At 38.2% G+C, this 16740-nt stretch overlaps 1 protein-coding gene across 4 annotated transcripts in view; it reads right to left on the reverse strand.

The window, feature by feature from the left end:
- Positions 1–5234: 5234 nt before the first annotated feature.
- The window catches only part of RMI1 (RecQ mediated genome instability 1), a 274637-nt gene continuing 263131 nt past the window's right edge, over positions 5235–16740 (reverse strand). The window contains exons 1-5 of one of the 4 annotated variants that reach the window (XM_066256987.1): positions 16510–16678; positions 15641–15762; positions 14237–14319; positions 10801–10935; positions 5236–8379 (exon numbers count right to left, since the gene is read on the reverse strand). In XM_066256987.1, the coding sequence (XP_066113084.1) occupies positions 6505–8343 (1839 nt within the window). In that variant the 5' untranslated portion in view covers positions 8344–8379; positions 10801–10935; positions 14237–14319; positions 15641–15762; positions 16510–16678 and the 3' untranslated portion in view covers positions 5236–6504. Of the gene's footprint in view, positions 8380–10800; positions 10936–14232; positions 14320–15640; positions 15763–16509; positions 16679–16740 lie in introns of those variants that run through there. The other 3 variants (XM_066256988.1, XM_066256989.1, XM_066256990.1) reach the window with 3 other exon arrangements.

Below are 16740 nucleotides of genomic sequence, written 5' to 3' on the forward strand. Positions count from 1 at the left end.
TTGATTTTAGAGAGAGAAGAGAAAAGCAGGGGGAAAAGGAACAAGAAGCAGAATTGCTTTTCATATGTGTCTTGCTAGGCAAGCTGGGGGGGGGGGGTTCAAACCAGAGACCTCAGTGCTACAGGTTGATGCCCTATCCACTGCACAACCAAGGTCAGGCTGAAAGAACTTTTTTTTTTTTTTTTTTTTTAATGTGAGAGCAGGGGCAATAGTGAGACAGACTCATGCATGCACCCCGGTGGGTTCCACCTGACTGGCAACTCAGTCTACGGCTGATGCTCAAATCAAATGAGCTATCTTTAGCACCTGAGGCTGGCATTCTTGGATAAACCAAGCTCTCCTTAGTGCCCAGGGCCATGCTTAAACCAATTGAGCCACTGGCTGTGGGAGGGGAAGAGGGAGAGGAAGAGAGGGAGAGAGAGAAGCAGATAGTCACTTTTCCTGTTTGCCCTGATGGGGAATCAAACCTGGGACGTCCACATGCCAGGCCAATACTTTATCCACTCAGCCAAGTGGCCAGGGCCGAAAGAACTTTTAAAAAATATTAATAGTGGACTACACAATTTGGGCTTGCAGATGCCTCTGCCAGCCATATGCACTGGCATATTAATAAATCTCCTCCTCTAATAAAACTCTTCAAAATTCAAAAAATAATGATAAGAATAATAATAGTGTCTGGCCTGTGGTGGCACAGAGGATAAAGCATTGACCTAGAATGCTAAGGTTGCCAATTCAAAATTGTGGGCCTGCCTGATCAAGGCGTATACAAGAAGCAACAACTATGAGTTGATGCTTCCCATTTCTCCCACCTTTCTTTCTCTATATCCTCTAAAATATAAATTAAATAAAATCTTTAAATAAAAAAAAGCTAGCAATGAGCTTACCATGTGTAATGTACCAGGCTGCTTTAAAACAATATTTTCACATTAAAGATAAGAAAACTGATGCTCAAAAAGTTAACATGCCCAAAGACACAGAACTAGTAAAAAAGAAAGAAAACAGCTAGAAGGGAATTTGACAAGTATCAAGTCTTTAAAAATGTGCATATTTTTAGAGCCAGCTTTTCTCCTTGCAGTTTATCATAATGAAATAGAGAAAAACACAATATACACAATGGTGTCCATTATAGTATTTCTAAAAATGGGAAGCAGAAACCAAAAGGTTCAACAAAAGCCAAATGGCTATTTTCAGTGTACAGTGCATTGATGCAATGGAATACTATATATGTAGCTATTTAAAATGATAGTATAACTCTATACTTCTTAAAATAGAAAGGTAGGCCCTGGTCGGGTAGCTCAGTTAGTTACAGCAGTGGTTTTCAACTTTTTTATACTTGAGGACTAGTGAAAACAAGAGAATTATTTCAGGAACTGCTAAGGCAGAAATCACACTGAGCATAAGTAAATATGACTAAGATCAGTGGGTCTATAATCTTAATACATTAGTGGTTAATTCCTTTACAAACCGATACAAAATTTCTGACGGACCAGTCCACAGACCAGCAGTTGAAAACAGTGTTAGAGCATTGTCCCCATATGACAAGGTTGCAGATTCAATCTGTTTAGTCAGAGCACAAACAAGAATGAACCATACTTAAATAAGTGGAATAATGAATCAATTTTTCTCCCCCTTCTTCTCTAAAATCAATTTAAAAATAAATAAAGCTAGCCCCATGTTAAAAAGCAAAAGCAAAGTGTATATAGCATAACTTTTATTAAAAATAGAGTAGGTATAAAAAGGACAAGAATTTACCCCAAAATGTTAACTTGTTACATATTCTTATAGGACTTTTAGTAATTTGTTTTGTTTGCTCACATATATATTTTAATATTTCTAAAACAAAAATGAAGTACCTATGTAAACATTAAAGGAAAAGGAGTCTCTTAATAAGTACAAACTGAGGCCCTGGCCAGTTGGCTCAGCGGTAGAGCGTCGGCCTGGCGTGCGGGGGACCCCGGTTTGATTCCCAGCCAGGGCACATAGGAGAAGCGCCTATTTGCTTCTTCACCCCCCAACCCCTCCTTCCTCTCTGTCTCTCTCTTCCCCTCCCGCAGCCGAGGCTCCATTGGAGCAAAGATGGCCTGGGCGCTGGGGATGGCTCCTTGGCCTCTGCCCCAGGCGCTAGAGTGGCTCTGGTTGCGGCAGAGCGACGTCCTGGAGGGGCAGAGCATTGCCCCCTGGTGGGCAGAGCGTTGCCCCCTGGTGGGCGTGTCGGGTGGATCCCGGTCAGGCGCATGTGGGAGTCTGTCTGTCTCTCCCAGTTTCCAGCTTCAGAAAAATACAAAAAAAAAAAAAGTACAAACTGGTAGTTACAAAATAATCACAGAAATATCAAGCACAGCATAGGGAATATAACCAACATTTTAATATCTAGTCATGCTGCCAGGTGGGTACTGCATCTGAGGGAACACTTGGTAAAGTATATGACTGTCTAACCATTATGCTGTACACCTGAAAGTCATACAAAATAATACTGAAAGCAAATTATAATTGAAAAATAAAATAGCCCTGGCCAGATAGCTCGATTGGTTAAGAGCCCTGGTTGGCAAACTACAGCTCGCGAGCCACGTGTGGTTCTTTGGCCCCTTGAGTGTGGCTCTTCCACAAAATACCACGTGTGGGAACTACCTCCATAAGAAATTACCTTAAACCTATATACTTTAAGTTTAAAAAATTTGGCTCTCAAAAGAAATTTCAATCGTTGTACTGTTGATATTTGGCTCTGTTGACTAATGAATTTGCTGACCACTGGTAGAGCATCGTCCTGAAGTGCATCGTCCTGAAGTGCACAGGTTGCTTGTTTGACCCCATCAGGGCATATACAGGAACAGATATGTTCCTGTCTCTCTCCCTTCCTCTCTAAAATCAATAAAATAAACATTAAAAGAAAAAAAAAAGAACTCACACATTGCTTATGGGAATGTAAAACAGCATTATCACTTTGGAAACTGTTCGTGAGTTTCTTATAAAGCATATTACAATAATATCCTGCCATTCTACTTGTAGGTGTATAGCCAACAAAAATTAAAGTGTATGTTAACACAAAAACTTGTGACAAATGTTCAAGGCAGCTTTTAACAATAGCCAAAAACTGAAAACAAATATCCATCAACAGATGAATGAATCAACAAATTGTGTACACCCACACAAAGCACTATTTATTACTTGGCAACAAAAAGAATGAAATATTGATATATGCCTAGATACACAACATGGATTAACCTCAAAATCATTATGCTGAGTAAAAGCCAAAAAACAAGAGTACATTTATATCACGTCACTTATAAAAAATGGAAGATAATGCGAATTTATAGGGACAAAAAAAAATTAATGATTGCCTGAGGCCAGGAGCAGAAGGGCTAGACTACAGAGGTATACCTTTGCCCCACCCTGTACTTAACTATCAAATGTGACCTACGCATGATGGCAGCATAAATCATTCCTCTTTTCTCTCCCCTTTTTCTAAAAACTAATTAGACATCCATAACCAAAGCGCCTCTGCATGTTACACCAGTGTCCAGCCCACCTGTATTCCAGAAAATGTCAAAGCTCTCATTTAAATGAATGCTTGTTTTACATACATAAAAGCTTATACAAGCTTATGTCTTCAAAATATACTTACAATAATTTTCCCCTAAATTCTGTATGTAGGATTTCCAGCTCATCAAAATAGTTTTTAACTTAGTAACAATTGATAACATTATCAGTGGACAAGCAAGTTAGTGGGGAGGAGGGGAATTCATGAAACACTTCAAAGGGCACCTATATCTTAAGCTGAGTTGAAAAGATGAATAAATTTGGGAAGTAAGGGAATAAGAGAAGATAGACACTGAGCTTGAGTCTGAAAGCATATACTTCCCTACGTTTGGGGAACAAGTAATTTGGTTTGAGTAGAATTTAGAGGCAAATTAGATAGAAGAGTAATGGGGTTAGATGAGGCTGAAAAGAAAGGCAAAGACCAGATCACAAAAGACCTTACATACGAGGAAGTTTGGACTACACCCCTGTAAGGGGGCAGGAGGTTAATGTCAAAGGTTAACAAAGAGAAAAATAGAAGACATTTATTTTAAAAAGATCATTCTGACAGAATTCTGGGAAAAGGGCCCTGGCTGGTTGGCTCAGTGGTAGAGCGTCGGCCTGGCGTGCGGGAGTCCTGGGTTTGATTCCCAGCCAGGGCACACAGGGGAAGTGCCCATCTGCTTCTCCACCCCACTCCCTCTCCTTCCTCTCTCTCTTCCCCTCCCGCAGCCAAGGCTCCATTGGAGCAGCGTTTGCCCGGGTGCTGAGGATGGCTCTGTGGCCTCTGCCTCAGGGGCTAGAATGGCTCTGATTGTGGCAGAGCTACGCCCCAAGATGGGCAGAGCATCACCCCCTGGTGGGCGTGCTGGGTGGATCCCGGTCGGGCACATGCGGGAGTCTGTCTGACTGCCTCCCCATTTCCAATTTCAGAGAAATACAAAAAAGAAAAAAAAAAAGAATTCTGGGAAAAGGTCTGAGTGCAAAATAAGGCAAGGACCAATTAGTAAACCTAATGGAATAATCCAGGCTACAGAAGACCAGAGCCACAATCGAAGCACCAATAAAGGATAAATTAATATGGTAAAGTACTACACCCAGTCTTTAGTTACTGAATGTGGAGAGAAAATAAATTCTAATCCCAGCTTTCAAGCACTACTCACAGAGATGGAATACAAGAGAACAGGTAGAGGAAAGAATGCCATCTCATTTAAATCTCTTGTAGTAAAAGAGCTATTCAAGTATATAGGTTACAATTATGGTATACATCTGCAAAGTCCATGTTATTCCTTGAACTCTTATCCTTCTTCCAACAAAAGATTTTTAAAATATTTTTCTACTACATCTATATCATGTCTATATATGTATCTTACTTCCAGATATTTTCCTATTACATTATTTTAACTGAAACACATCTTCATTGTATTATTTAAATATTTATCTGTTTTACAGTTCCAAACACTTAAAAAGCTCAGCAGTGAAGTGTCAACCCCATGTGTTAAAGTTCCGGGTTCAATTCCTGGTTAAGGCACACAGGAGAGGTGACCATCTGCTTCTCCCCGCCCTACCCCCCCTCCATCTTCCCCTCCCACAGCCATAGCTTGATTTGAGCATGTTGGCCATGGGTACTGAGGAGCCATCTTCAACCTCCACCTCGGATGCTAAAAATAACTTGGTTGCATAAGGCCCCAAGTGGGCAGAGCCATCAGCCCCAGACCCGGGAGGGGGGGGGGGGGATTGCCAGGTGGACTCTGGTCAGGGTGCATGTGGGAGTCTATCTCCCCTGCTCTCACTTCAAAAAACAAATAAGCCTTATCTTTCTAATGTGATCTTTAAATAGCAAAATGGGAAAGAGGAAGTTTCTTTCCCTTTAAAAAAGAAGTCACTTTCATAGAATAGAGGCTTAACGTGTAGAGCAAATTCAAAGAGGGGATAATGCTTTATTTAATCCAAAACTCTGAAATACTAGACCTTATATGTCTTCAAAATGTCATTTAAAATAACTCTTTAGCCTGACCAGGTGGTAGTACAGTGGATAGAGCATCAACCTGGGACAATGAAGACCCAGGTTTGAAACCCTGATGTCACAGGCTTGGGCACAGGCTCAACAGCTTGAGCGCAGGGTGGCTGGTTTGAGCATGGGATCATCAACATGACCCAATAGTCTCTGGCTTGAGTAAGAGGTCACTGGCTGAGCTGGAGACCCCCAGTCAAGGCACATATGAGAAAGCAATCAATGAGCAACCAAACTGCCATAACTCCAAGTTGATGCTTCTCATGTCTCTCTTCCTGTGTCTGTCCCTGTCTCTAAATAATAAATAAATAAATAAATAGTTCTTGAAAATAAGGTTTAACCCCTCAATATAGTCTCTAAAATAGTACCTTAACACAATATTTGTCTTAGATATACCAGACATTTGCAATCAGCAAAACAATTTGCATCCGAAAGCCTGACATTCTAACTTACTGGTTTTTCCAGTAAATTTTCCATAGTATTATAAACAAATCGTTTTGAGTACTCAACATATTAGAAATACAACTACCTATTTAAAATTGTTGACTTTTTTTAAATGTTTATTGATTTTAGAAAGAGAGGAAGAAAGAAACATCGATCTGTTCCTATCTGCACCCTGACCAGAAATTGAACCGAACCTGCAACCTCTGACCTTTGGGATGATGCTATAACAGAGCTACCTGGCCAGACCTAAAATTGTTAACTTTCAACTATGACACATCAGTAAACATCGTTACTTTAGCAATAATTTTATGTGAAATGGTGGAAAACAAATTTCTCAGTAACAGCAAATCACCAAGTTGCTTCATCTAATTTTTGCTACAAAAACTTTATTAAAAATACCTAACCACACAAACATGATTAAACATTTTTAAGTAAAACTGAAACAAGTTGTGAATTTTTTTTCCTTTTACAAATTTTAAAAATAAAAGGACAAGTTCTAAATATTTGTTTTCTAATACTATTTTAGTAAATTATTTATTCAATCGCTTCTTTAAGTTCTCAAGGTGTTCCACATTAACATCTTGTAATGCCAGTACTATTGCTTTAGACAAGGAGGGATTAAATGAAATAGTCATTAGACAGCACAAATCTATTAGATCGCGTTGACATTTCTGCAAACCTTCCAGGAACTTTTGGTATTGAAGAGGATCCTTTTTTAACTTTTTCATCTCTGGTACCGAAAACCCTATCAGACTAGTAAGTATTTCGTCTACAAAGTCTACATCTAGATATGCAGTACCATCAGAAATCTTTGCTGTTATACTCCAAATGCCACCAGAACCTGAAAGATTTCCAATTAAGGTAACAATAAAGGCTTTGACTTTCACTCTTACAACTTCCTTTGGTTTGCAGGCCATTAGAACAGACAAATAGATAAAGGGTGAAGAATATAAATCCATAGTCAAAGACAGATTAGTACTGTTGTCTAATCTTAAAGAACAGTTCTGTAAATGGTGATCATTTTCATTAGAAATCTGTGAACTCTTTTTTGGCACATAACTGATCAGTTCTCCATTTAATATTTTATTTGAGGAATGCACATCTGAACTGTTGATGGTTCGTCTTACTTTATTATCTGTCTCTGAGTTCTTATCGTTATTTGTAAAATCATGGGCTAAGGGTACATTATGATGAACTAAAAAAACACTACTGTTGTGATCTCTAGCAAATAAACAACTGGATTTGTCTTTGTTAATTTGTTCAGATGAACTGTTTTCAATCCAATTATCATTTCTATTTCTGCAAATCAAAGAAACATTATTTAAACTATTAGGATTATGTGCAGATCTGGCTGTATGTTCATTTGTGATTCTGTTCAAAGTCAATGGCTGCAATTCTTTAGCCTCCACTTCTTCCTTCTGGACAGCTTCTTCTAAAAGCAAAGCCTCTGCTAATGAACAGTCATCTAATTCCCCATCAATGAAATACACAGATGGATTTGGTGGTTTTTCCTTTGGTCTTGAAGAAATAACAAGTCCTGCTTCAAAACTTGACTGTCTTGTGCTGAAACATCTTTCCGAGGAAGTGTCATTATTCGCTGAAAGCTCATTATTTTCATCAAGACTTGCCAAGAGTTCTTCATCAGAAGGTCCTAACATAAGATCTAGATCATCTGCATTTCTAGGGATGCTTTGGTTAGAATTATTTGGTATGGCTGAAACAACAGGATCAGATTCCCCAATTAATCTTCCAAGTACCTTTTCTTGAGCATATTCCTCTAAAAGAGCATCTACTTCTCCCCCCAACACCTTCACATTTTCTGGTTTCAATAAGAGAACACCAAGACGGAAAGAAATAATTCCATAAATCAAAATTTTTGTACCTGGAGGAAGATGACTATGAAGAGCTGGAATAGGCTGATATTCCATTCCCTGTACTTGTACAATTCCATCAGTTAGCTGTAGCATCAACATTCGTGAAGGCTTTGCTTCCCAAGGCTTTTGGGTTACTTGTGTTTCAGCTGTAATTAGCTCATTCATAGTATTCTTGCCTCTCAACTTTTGTATCTGGGAATATGCAGGCTGACTTACATCAACCAATGAATTAATCTGCATAGCAAAATATCCATTCAATTCTCCTTTTGGAACGTCTAAAATGCCATCAGGTAAAAGAGGATGCTCCAAATCTTTCAGGTCTGTAAGGAGCCACTGCTCAAAAACTTGTTTATTCAGTTGTGCCTGACTCAAATTAACATCGTTTTCTTCTTGGATCCAGTTAATACAAGCTTCCAGCCACATTACAGGTACTTGAACATGCCATGTTGCTGAAAGCCAGGTTTCAACTCTTAATGCAGTATTAGCTACACTCATTTCTTTTAAATAGAAGAAATATTATACACCTGTTACCTAAAAACAAAAAACAAAAGAATTATAATTCAGTACACTTAAATATAGTCTCTATAATTCTGTTTAATGCACAAACACAACTACACACTTTTGATTTTTCTCATTTCATCATCTTAAAATTCTTTCACTTCCTACATATCCAGAATTCAAATACCACAAGTAATTAGATGGTACAATGAGAAGAGTAAAAGTGTGAAAGCTAGCTCAGTCAAATTATAAGTTGCCTGACCTAATATAAATTTTTGTTAACTTTTCTAACCCAGTTTTTTCATCTGTAAAATGTCAATACCATCTATCTTACACAGCTGTTGTGATACATGATTTACATTGTAAAGCATAACGTCAGACCTATGAAATAAATGTAGTAAATATTATTAAATAATATAATAATCAGATTTTAATCATTTAAAATTAGTTAAGAATCTTGAATTTGGGTCTCAGAAATATACTAAACTCTAAAAAAAGCAGCCTCCTAACTATTAAGGCAAAAAAAACCCAAAAGAAACAATATTCACTAAGGCTATTTTCATAGCTATAATTCATACTCTATTAAAATACACCATTGTGTTTGACCATGTAACACTTAAACATGTAGTCTAAGGATCAAGTTATAACAAATAAATTCTGAGTTGCAATAAAGCATCTTATTTTTTTTTTAGATATTCATTTAAGAGAGAGAGAGAGAGAGAGAGAGAGAGAAGGGTGGAAGAGCAAGAAGCATCAACTCCCATATGTGCCTTGACCAGGCAAGCCCAGGGTTTTGAACCGGCAACCTCAACGTTCCAGGTTGACGCTTGATCCACTGCGCCACCACAGGTCAGGCACAATAAAGCATCTTATTTGTTTAGCTAAATAATTCCAATAGTCTTACTAGGTAAATATACTTCTTATTTTCTTGGTATAATAAAACAGTAAATACTAATTAACTCTGTGTTCACAAAAATACATTTTTTCCTTTTACAGATAAAGATATCTTTGATTTAGAATTATAAAAGTTTTCATGCATACATAAGAAAACTTGCCATCTGGCCCCGGCCAGTTGGCTCAGTGGATAGAGTATCAGCCTGGTGTGCAGACGTCCCAGTTTCAATCCCTGGTCAAAGCACATATGAGAAACAACCATCTGCTTCTCCTCCCTTCCCTCTCCCCTTTCTCTCTCTCTTGTCTTCTTGCAGCCAGAGGCTGGATTGGTTCATGAGTTGGCCCCAGGCACTAAGGATAAACTTGGTTATTCAAGCATCAGCCCCAGACCAGGGTTGCTGGGTGGATTCCAGCTGGAGTGCATACAGGAGTCTGTCTATCTTCCCTCCTCTCACTTTAAATAAATAAATAATATAAAAAAAAGGAAATTTGCCATTTGGAACAGGGGCATAGGATATGATAGGACTTGGAACTGGTTGTTCATTGGAGTACTCATAACCTCTGCTGCTCAAATAGCCCTGGAACTACAAGAAACAGTAAAGGTTGTAAGAGGAGGCTGCAAAAAAGAATCACTAGCCTATCTTCATGAGTGCAAGAGTTTGATGGTAGGTTTTTCAGGTCCCTGTTATCAATAAGAGTACAGTGTAGGTAATACAGGATTTTAAAAATGGAGATGAACAAAAGCAAGTGACCATGAGAAACTGACACACTCTAAGTTTGTTTTCTAGTCTATATAATACTTACTTCATGGGCTACTATAAAAATTAAAGGAGATCAGAGGACAGAGGGCAGAGCACTGGCCCAGGCACAGATACTGGGCAGCTAGGTCAGCCAACCCAAGGGGCAAATCCAGCCATTTAGGCCACTCATTTCAGCCTCAGAATCACCACCTCTATGGTCAGTCAGTCACAAGGCATCCAGCCACGTGTCCAAGGCCCACAAGCGGCCAGAGGCTGAAGCAGGCCAAAGTAGCTCAGGCTAAAATTAAACAGTATCACCCGCAAAAGCAGATTTAAAGGCCAAGGAAGCTGGGGCTCTGGTTGCCCATGGCAGTGGCAGCACTGAGGTAGAGGAGGATAACCAGAAGATAATCCTCCAGACCTACTTTCTGGCAGAAAAAGGATAAAGTCCTAGACAACCTTTTGTCTTAACTGTGACTTCAGCCAGAAATCTATGAAAACTACCACATAAATAGATAAGAATGAAGCACCTGTTTCACAGATTGACATGTCAGATGCCTTCATGGAATATGAACCATTAGCAAAGCTCGAGCTATTTCTTGTGAAAAGGCTTTTAAATTATTTCTGTGTATTATATGGTGGGTCCCTTCACTTTATGAATAGCAAATGATGTGTCTTTGTAGAAATTTAATTGGTGCATACATTGTCTCGTTTCTATGTCTTTCAGCTCAAGCAACATATATATTCAGTACTTTTTCTTTCTTAGATGTAATTAAAAAACTAAACAGTTTTTTAAAAAAAGAAAAAGGGGTTGCCTAACCTGTGGTGGCGCAGTGGGATAAAGCATCGACCTGGAATGCTGAGGTCGCCGGTTCGAAACCCTGCACTTGCCTGGTCAAGGCACATATGGGAGTTGATGCTTCCTGCTCCTCCCTCTTCTCTCTCTCTCTCCTCTCTAAAGCGGAAAAAAAAAAGGAAGGGGGGTTAAATTTTTTTCCACTAAAGCTTTCTTGAAGGCCAAAGGCTTTATCTATGAAAAAGTAGTAAATACTTACTTGCAACCTGTATTAAGCAGCAGCCAGACTTAAAATAATACCTTCTGTCTAAGGGTTAGAACATGACTACTAGTATAATTGTTTGGGCTGCTTTTAGTTTCCCTTAGGCAAAATTACTAGTTGACAACTCAAGAACTTATTACATGTTATTAGTTAAAAGTAAGCTCCTTTATGGCATAAAAAAGAAAAGAGGTAGGAGAGCCAGTAAATAACCTATTGGTTGAGAGTGCACCTGTAGTGCCAATTATTTTTCACTTACAAATTTTGTGATCCCAATAAATTGAATTAAAAAATAAAAAGAGTGGCCTGGCCTGTGGTGGCATAGTGGATAGATTGCCAACCAGAAATGCTGAGGTAGCTGGTTGAGACCCTGGGCTTGCCCAGTCAAGGCACATATAACAAGCAATCAGTGAACTAAAGTAAAGCAACTATGAGCTGATGCTTGTCACTCTCCCCACTCCCTGTAAAATCAATAAATAAAATCTTATAAAAAAATTTTTAAATAAGCAAAAAATAAAGTTAGAGACTCCACTTGTTCAAAGGAGCTACAAACTCACATTACTAAGTATAAATGTCACAGTAATGATTCAGTTGTTTACAAAATGTTTTATCTTAGGAGTACATTATAAACCCTTAAATTATTATATACGGCCATATAACACAAATGCTGTTTTCTATCTGCATCTGTTAAATACTAGGAGATAATACTGTTGATACTTCTAGGAGGTAAGAAACAGTAAGAAAGGAAAAAAGACTGAATGGTGTGAACTAAAAAGATCAAGACTAATCAGAAAATGAAGTGAACACGGATAAATTTGAGATATTAATCCTATAATCCCAGCAGGTACAGCTGTATAAACAAAGCTTTGCTGAAAATAAAAATTAAGACCTCCTTCTTGTAAGACTTTAAACTTTTTACAAAGTATTTTTACATCTGTAGTATTACCTAAATTTCAAAATAATTTATGGCAGGTAGGTATTGTCATGTATTTGAAAGAGAATGAGAGGCATGAAGATTAAGACATAAAGATCATAGCTAGTAGCAGACCTAGAAACAAGATAAATTCTGTTAATCTCCAATTTCTCCATTTCTATGCCTTTTTCTAGACCCTGTTTTCTTTTTTAAGATTTTATTTATTGATTTTACGGGGGGAGGGGGTGGAGAGCGAGAAGTATCAAGTCATAGTTGCTTCACTGTAGTTGTTCATTGCTTGCTTGTCATATGTGCCTTCACCAGGCAAACATAGCATTTCAAACCAGCAATTTCAATGTTCCAAGTCTATGCTTTATCCACTGTGCCACCACAGGCCAGGCTAGATCCTGTTGATTTAAGTGGAAAGAGAATGTAGTAGTATAGCCAGTCTCTTATCTATATATAAAACCCACTTACATATAAAACTTACTCATAAGGGGCTATTCTATAAGCACATTACATTAATAAAATGAACAGATTTGTCAAATCTCATTTAAATAACAAGCTCATCTAGTGCAGTCTAAATTATTTCATTTACAAAATCAAGTGAAAGAAAAACTGATCACCTAATGCATCTATCTTTATGACAGCTTCAAAACATTATAATTACTACTTTTCCTTTGTTATAACTCTGAAAACACCTTATAATTTTAAATTTTCAAAACTATATCACACTGACATTTTAGGGTTTATGTATGTATTTTAAAATATTTTATTTATTTCAAACACACATTTGTTTGTACTGAACATGCCAAATTACAAAACTTTCAAAAGACGGTGGGGACAGATTCTGAGAAACACTGCTCAACTAAACCGTAACTAAATTGTTCCATTAATGTGTGGCAGTGCTAATTAAGAATTCTCTCCAAGTCCTAACTTCTAGGAGTTGAATCTCCATTTCTGGAGCTAAATGACATCCTATATTTTTATAGTATTATCACAACTAGGCAAAGAAAAAAATTCCAATGACCAAAATTCCAAAATATAACCACAACCTATTTAAAACGAATGTGTTAAGAAGCATTAAACATTGTGCAAGCACTCAAATACAGCTAATATCAGCAATTTTACCAAAGCCAAGAACTCTGAAGGAAAAACTGCTATATGCATATTTGTTGCACAGAATTCTTCAGGTAATAGCAGAATGGAAGATATATTGATCTCAATGTGAATATAGTCCCCAAACTGCATGTAAGAACAAATGTAATAAAAAAATAATAATCCACATACAATAGGATTGTTTTTCCTAGAAGTTACAAAGAAAAGTTTATAAAAATTTTTAATCAAATAGAAAAAGTATTATCATGTGGGATCTATGTTATAAAATTTAGATTGGGTTTCAATAACCGAGCCCCTTAATAATTTAGTAATTTCTACTACCTGCATCTTCCTCAAAGAATTCCTAATGTTTTTGTTCCTCCCTTTTTCAAGAAATCAAGTAACCATAGTTACTGCAGGTAGGAGCAACTCAGAGGGGAGATGTTAGCTAGGGCAGCACAGCTTCCCGTCTGCTCATACATAAAAAGAGCCCCAAATCCTCAAAAGTATGTGTTTTTTAAATTGTTAAAAAACGACCCACTTCTTTTACTTTCCCAAATTAACCTTAAGAAAACAATCAGGAATGAAGACAAATATTTATGTGCCAGAATATTTATCATTATTTTTCTGTGTGGGAAAAAAATAGAAACAATCTATGAAATGGAAGGTGATAGCATCTTTAAAAAACATTTAAAGGACTATTTAATAACATGTTCATATTTTGTTAGGAAAAAGGCCAGATATAAAACTGCATATGTATATCTTAATCCCCACTAATTTTATAATCATGAAATAAAAATTTAACAAATTGACATTTTGTGCATGCTAAACTTGACTGACCACAATACACATTCTAGATCTTGATTGCAGGAACTGAGAGGAAAAAGAATAGTGTAGGAAAACTCTATCATTCACCAATAAGACTTAAGCATATTTGATTTATAAATTAATTTTCAGTCAGTCTCACATATTTCAATTTTTTAAAAAACAGAAAAAGAGGTAGAAGTACCATCCTCTTGGACATTTTATATCGCATTCAACCAACAGCTGAAATTTAAAAGCAATAACAAATATTGAATTCATAATCATTCCACGTTTTCCTCTATCTGCATCTAAAAAATAAGGGTAATCTGTTTTAATTCATTTGGAATGACTTCAAGGTAATTCCAGAATTTTGAAAAGGTACTCACTGAAAATTATGGGTGAGAAGTATATGTAATGACTGAGATCAGAATGAAGTTATCCGTGGAGGTATTTGTGGATCTCTCATAACCTAATGTAAGGAGAAAACAGAAAGAGAATAGGTTTATTTCTAATAGAATTTTAGTCCCAACTCTACTGTGTAAGCTCAGACATGTTCTTTAGTTTCTTTTAGCCTTAATTTCTTCATCCATAAAACAAAGATGACCACAGCTTATTCACAGAACTGTAAATAAACATTAAACTGTCAGCACAGGTGTGGCACATAGTGGAGAATTCAGAAAATGTTACTTTAATATTTTAAATAATCATTCTGCTGAACAGTATACTACCTCAATTATCTTAGCTTATCTAAGAAATTTCCATATCTAAATAATACTAACTTTTAATTCATTGGGAGTCCAAAATGATCATACAATTAATTACACAAAACAGGAACCACTTGAATGTATTGATGAAGTTGGCAAGATATTCAATGAGCGTAGGTATAAATACAGTTTGGCTGAAAACAATAGAGGATGAAAGGATGGAGAAAAGACAAACTCCTATAATTTAAAGAGTAAACCTAAAAAGGAAATTATAAGAGGTGAGGAAGAAAACAAGTGGAAAAGGAAAAAAAAACAAACTGACAACAGCATCTAGAAAAGACAACAGCTTTCTTCAATTAGGATCCAGTCCGAAAACAGTAAAATTGGGAGTAAAAAGTTCCTGGATAGGACTGTTTACATTCCTGTTCATCACTACTTCTCAAGGCAGAAAATGATGCCTGCGACAGAAATACTACTTTGAAAGAATTAGTACAGTAACCCTGTATGTGTCTATTAGTGTTAGTGAGATGTCCAAATTTTAAATGACCAATTCAATTAAATGTTGCAAATCCTAACTGGCAGATTAAATCTCTACATTCCAAATATTCCCAGCCCCCACATTCATTCAATTCTTGGTTTAACATTTAATAAAAATCGTAACTATAAATCATAAGCCCAAAAGGTGAGTTAAGTTTTACATCTCAACAAAGACTTATACTCTTCATGGTTGGGACCATTAGAAAAACTACATTGCCACTTAAAGAGATCTTTATTATAAACTCCACAATCTCAGATTCTGGGCTCTAAGAGTATTTAACTATCTATCCTCCCAGCCAGTAAATAAAGGGTGCTTCATGAAATCCTCAGTTCTAACAGGAGTTTTCTTCCTAATTAGGCAAGTAAAAGATAAAGGGTAGATGAAATTACAATCATTTAAAAAAGATGCTGGTTACTTCTATTTTGTAAATTATTCACGAGGGAAATCAAGTTACAGGTTTGAATCATTAAACTTAACATTAAAAATGTAAACAAACATAAAAGTATCCCACTAAAGGTGGACTTGGCTCTGTGTGTAAACTACAACACCTTTAAACTTCAACGTGAGTTTGGGGCTGTGGAGGAAGGCTGGAGGGCTGAAGAATCTTGATGTGAAAATTGGGTATTACCACGCCTGGCGATTTCCCGGGTTTGTCACGATTCGGCGGGACCTTAACAAAAGAAATCATCCAAGTTTAGCACAGCGGCCTTAAAGTAACCAAACGCACACAAAAAAAGTCGGGTAGACTAAATACGCTAAAATGGTAATAATGTACTAGTGGGAGAGGTGTTTGATGGTTTGATCACTGCCAATACCCTGATACTCTGTAAGCTCTAAAGCTCTGAACGAACGGGACGCAGGTGTCTAGACGTATTTAGTAGGTTATTTGCATCATTTTGGATGAATGCAACACTACTTCCAAAAATTTTTCAGACGAATGCAGCGATGACACTACAAAATACTCGCAATACAGGCCTTAGTAACAAAAAGTAAAAGGAGACAAGAGAGGAAAAAGAAAGGTCTCTTCATAACAGAGAACCCTGCGGAGACGGCTGGCCTTTTCCGGGAGTGCTGGCTCAAGGTCGGAGCCAAACGGCCACGCTCTCCAAGACTCCGAGACTCCCCACCACAACTGCGCGGGCCCGCCCGCGTCGCCCGGGATCGATCCCGCCCGAGCCGCCCGCGGCCACGAACCGCCAAGGCGCCCCTCGCTCGCGCCACACCGGCCGGGCGCTGCGGCCCATCACAAAGGCCGGGTGTCCGTGGCGTGGGCCTGGCCGGCGGGCGGGCCGCACTTACCGACCCCGCAGCTCGCCTCGCAACCGGGCAGCCCGGGAGGGAGACGGGCTGCGAGGAGGGAGGGCGACGCGAGTGTGCACTGTGGAAACGGGGGCACTCGTCAGGGCCTACCACCGACCTGAGTCCTGCCTTCCCCATGCGCTATAGCAGTTCCCGGGCCGCGCGACTCTGAGAACAGGAACCAAAAGGGCGCGCGCCCTAATCCAATTTTGCCTCTTCCCGCCCGAGTTGGCGCACGTTCACGCCCCTCCTCCCAGCCCAAAACATTCCTCCTGGCTCGGAAAACGCCCCTTCCCCACCTCCCGCTTGCGCTTGTGAACTATCTTTAGTTCTCGCGAGAGATTCCCCC

Source organism: Saccopteryx bilineata, chromosome 2 (genome assembly GCF_036850765.1).
Source record: "Saccopteryx bilineata isolate mSacBil1 chromosome 2, mSacBil1_pri_phased_curated, whole genome shotgun sequence".
In the NCBI taxonomy this organism is placed as follows: Eukaryota; Metazoa; Chordata; class Mammalia; order Chiroptera; family Emballonuridae; genus Saccopteryx; species Saccopteryx bilineata.